At 36.1% G+C, this 3,849-nt stretch overlaps 1 protein-coding gene across 2 annotated transcripts in view; it reads right to left on the reverse strand.

Moving 5' to 3' along the window:
* Positions 1 to 346: 346 nt before the first annotated feature.
* LOC108967828 (histamine H2 receptor-like) overlaps positions 347 to 3,849 on the reverse strand; it is a 14,358-nt gene continuing 10,855 nt past the window's right edge. The window contains exons 2-3 of one of the 2 annotated variants that reach the window (XM_018931453.1): positions 828 to 1,047; positions 347 to 473 (exon numbers count right to left, since the gene is read on the reverse strand). In XM_018931453.1, the coding sequence (XP_018786998.1) occupies positions 423 to 473; positions 828 to 1,047 (271 nt within the window). In that variant the 3' untranslated portion in view covers positions 347 to 422. Of the gene's footprint in view, positions 474 to 824; positions 1,048 to 3,849 lie in introns of both variants that reach the window. The other variant, XM_018931452.1, reaches the window with a different exon arrangement.

Consider the following 3,849-nt stretch of genomic DNA (forward strand, 5'->3'; position numbering starts at 1 on the left):
TCGTAAATATCAAATATTTATTTTATGCCAAAAACCGTTATCACTAATCACATTTGAAGCTGCGAAAACATCACATTGATAAAAGATGTTGCTTAAATCTGCATAATTACAAGAAAAAGCTATAGCACAGCAATTGTTTGTTTGATTTTCACTTGAAATTCGAAGAGTTCTTATATCGTAAGATAGGAAAAATGAAGAATTGAAATGCAAAGCACTAACACAAACAAATGAGTATAGTACACCTTGAAACCCACAATACAATAATTATTTGCCAACAGATGTACAAATACAAATACATATATATATAATTAATGACTAGACTCTATACTAGGTATGTAGGTAGGTATATGCTGCGACGGGTGAGAAGCTTACGAGGCTGTGCCAAAAGCTCGCCGTTGTATGCGAACGCGACGAATGGGTCATCATAGCTGTTCGTTGCCAATATGCGTTGTGTCGGTTGGTAGCGAGTGAGTCTAGAAGATTTCGTAAAAATGGCATAAAGGATTTGTATATAATTGTTGGGTTTGGGTGTGTACGATAACGGTACGGTACAAGGATAAGAGCGAAAGATTTGAAATTAATGCAAAAGTGCAAATAAAGTGCGAGTGCAGTTGCCAGATTGTCATAAACGAAAAAGGTGGTCAAGTCTTTTTTTGGTTGCCAATAATTATGAGTTTTTCTCTTTTTTCTCTGTATTCTTTGTATTCTCTTTTCTCCATACTTTCATATTCACACTATATATAAATTTTGTTTGTGTTTTTTATGTTTTTTAGTTTTCTTAATTTTTGTATTGTTTTTCACGCATATTCCGCTTTTATACCAACTACCTGCAATGCCACGCGCTTTTGATGCATCGATGAATTCGACGATGATTTGCCCTTGCCCTTCTTCCAGGAACACAACAGCAGCTCCTTCATGCCTTTGCGAAAATTGCGGCTTAGAAAGGCGTAGAGCAACGGATTAATGCCCGAATTGAAATAGGTGACGAGGAAGGTGAGCGGTGTGAGTAGCGCATTGAAATTCGAATCACCGCGATATGAACGTGACCTGGCGGAGTAAATAGAAGAAAAGACATTTTAGCAATAAGCCGAATTGAATTTCTTAAATGGCACACGAATAATGAAAATACATATTTGGGTGCTAGGAAAGTATAATTGAAAATTAAAAATTTAAATTTAATGTAAGAAAAAAATAATTGAGTTGACCGATAATACACATTTTGCGAAATTGGAATGGTTCATATATACATTGTTCTGTTATAAGCTCAAAAATATTTCATATCATAAGTTGATCACGAAGGCCTCATAGAAGTGTTGTAGATTCTATGAACTAAGTATATATATGTATATATGTACTATATATATAAACAACACCGGTCAACAAAAAAGAATTTTAGGTTTCTGCTTTCATGCTCAAATTCTGATTCTAGACCTTGAAAAATACTGGAGTTTTAATTGAAAACTCTTAAAGTTTGCTTGTGTCTGATACGAATGGGTCTTCTTTGCCCATTGAACATAAAAAAAAAAAAATGTGAAAAAATATAGTACAAAAGCAAACTTTATTCCTTTATTTTTTGTGTAGCGGCAACTGAAATATCCAAAAGTCATATCCAAAAAACCAAAAGCCATGTCGACCAGTGTAATCTCCCTGACGGGCTCGGTCGATTTAGAGATGATCGATCAAACTCAAGACTACGTATATAAAAATTGTTTGTTTTATAAAATAACTTTACAAAATTTAACAAATATTTAGAATACGCTCAACTAGGTCAAAATAAATAAGGCCATCTATAAAGAGAGCACACTTTACATATCTAGCCTGTATAAATAAGGGAGTGTCCGGTTATGTATGCTCCATTTTAATATGATGATATATAGCCCCACTAAGTTATACATTATTTCCATCATAAAAGACGCTCCGCGAAGAAAAAACTTTAAGTTGCAAGTACAAAATTATATAGTTCCCTCCGAAAAACTGTACTCTGCATCCGCCGCTGGCCAGTTTGGATAAGCAGTGATCTTTGAACTAGTTAACCAACACTAAAACCAACTCAAACAACGAAAACAATAATAATACTAAGCACACGCATACTTCTCGACTATTCACCTTTCGATAAACTGTGACTGAAAATTATTGGATATCATACCTTCAGTCGACGAACAGATGGAATAAAAAATTAGCCACATCAATAGTCGCCGTCGAATTGCGGTAAGCCGACGCAAGCTAAGAAGGTTTTATTACATATGTATTTGATGGGACTTAAAGAAAAACTCTTATTTCGTGCCTCTACTGCCAAAAATTGACCGTCTAAAGCAATCAATCACTCAGAAGCGGCCAAATTCAGCCAGAAGAAGAGGAAATGTTTTCCATCCTGACAATGAAAGCTCGATAGGGGCGATAGGGATTTGTCAGTTTGAAAAGTCCTTACGCATCCATCCGAACCGTGTAGCGGGTGATTAATATCTGTTCCGGTGTATGGCGAATGAATTTCCTGGTCCTGCATTTGTTTGACAATAGAGGCAAGTAATTTTATGATGGTGRCATTATGAAATTACATACAAAATGGTAACAAGTTATCAAATAAAACGCTGCATACTTGACCTAACTACGACAATTTTAATTATAAACTTAAGCAAAAAGAATGTTCTTTTACTAGACTTATATATGTATGTAGGTGTATATGTATATGTATATTTCTTTTGATTTTCTATATTTTAACTGAACCATCTTTAAAATTCTGCGCTTCTATATATGACGTAAGTTACTTAACTATTTATTTTGCGTCATCAGCTTGCTTCGCCCATTTCAGCACATAAAGAGAGAAGACGAAGTATATATAATATAATAAATCATCTCTTTGTCAAAGTGAGAAATCAAAAGTTTGCTCTGCCATTGGCAATTTATGTACGACAGCTGCAAAGAGCTCGATGAAATACTTTCGAAATGCAATTTCGCAAGTAAAATGTTGCAAAATTGCACACACACACACACACACACATGCAACGCAAAAGTACAGATGCGCAATCACATATGCCAAAAGCAATAGAAAGTTCTACTCGAAGTTGCACCTCACAAAATCGCAGTGCCATTTATACCACGAACTTATAGCTATTGAATATAAAAAGTAGATTTTTAGAAAAATGTTTGTTAATAGTAACGGGTGAYCCAAGTYGAGGTKTTTCTWCCAATAGCCTTTTTYTGGCGTACCACACGTGAGTCGYGWCAAGCTRTCAYGTTRSGTCCAGCACGCAGTGAAGAAAACATAGTAGCCGTACMTGAGAGTGCACAAGAAGACCGTGGAGAGTCGATTCGGCRTTGTTCGCGGTAACTCTAACTAGAMTCTTAAATTGGAAGCGTACAAWATATAACTTGTGCAAGAACTGAAACCTTGGAGCTTTCCAAGSGACATCGCTTCGCTCTATGGRCTCTTGAAAAGTGCCAASAAGATCGGCCGTTTTCTGGCAAAACTTTGTTCAGAGATGAAGTCCGTGTAATCGAGTAAACCTACCTGAAGACATTCATGACATTTGGCATTTCAAACAGAAAAAACAACGATTTARTGTGGTTTGTGGACCGGTGGAATCATCGGTATATAATTCTTCAAAAATTATGCCGRTGAGTACACAAACGTCGATGGCGACCGTTATCGCGTCATGGCAAAGGTCTATTTGATGCGTGAAATTGAAGCTCGTGATCTGCGCGACATTTGGTTTCAACAAGACGGTGGCATTTACCACACATCAAGGGAAGSCATACTCAAGCAACCCTCGTAGAATTCATTAGCTTCAAACAAACATTTATGCTAAAGTTTTCGCTATACTACCCTATAATGGTCAACGCAGCAAAAGT

The sequence above is a fragment of the Bactrocera latifrons genome, unplaced genomic scaffold (assembly GCF_001853355.1).
Source record: "Bactrocera latifrons isolate USDA-ARS-PBARC rearing strain unplaced genomic scaffold, ASM185335v1 scaffold_2, whole genome shotgun sequence".
Taxonomy (NCBI): Eukaryota; Metazoa; Arthropoda; class Insecta; order Diptera; family Tephritidae; genus Bactrocera; species Bactrocera latifrons.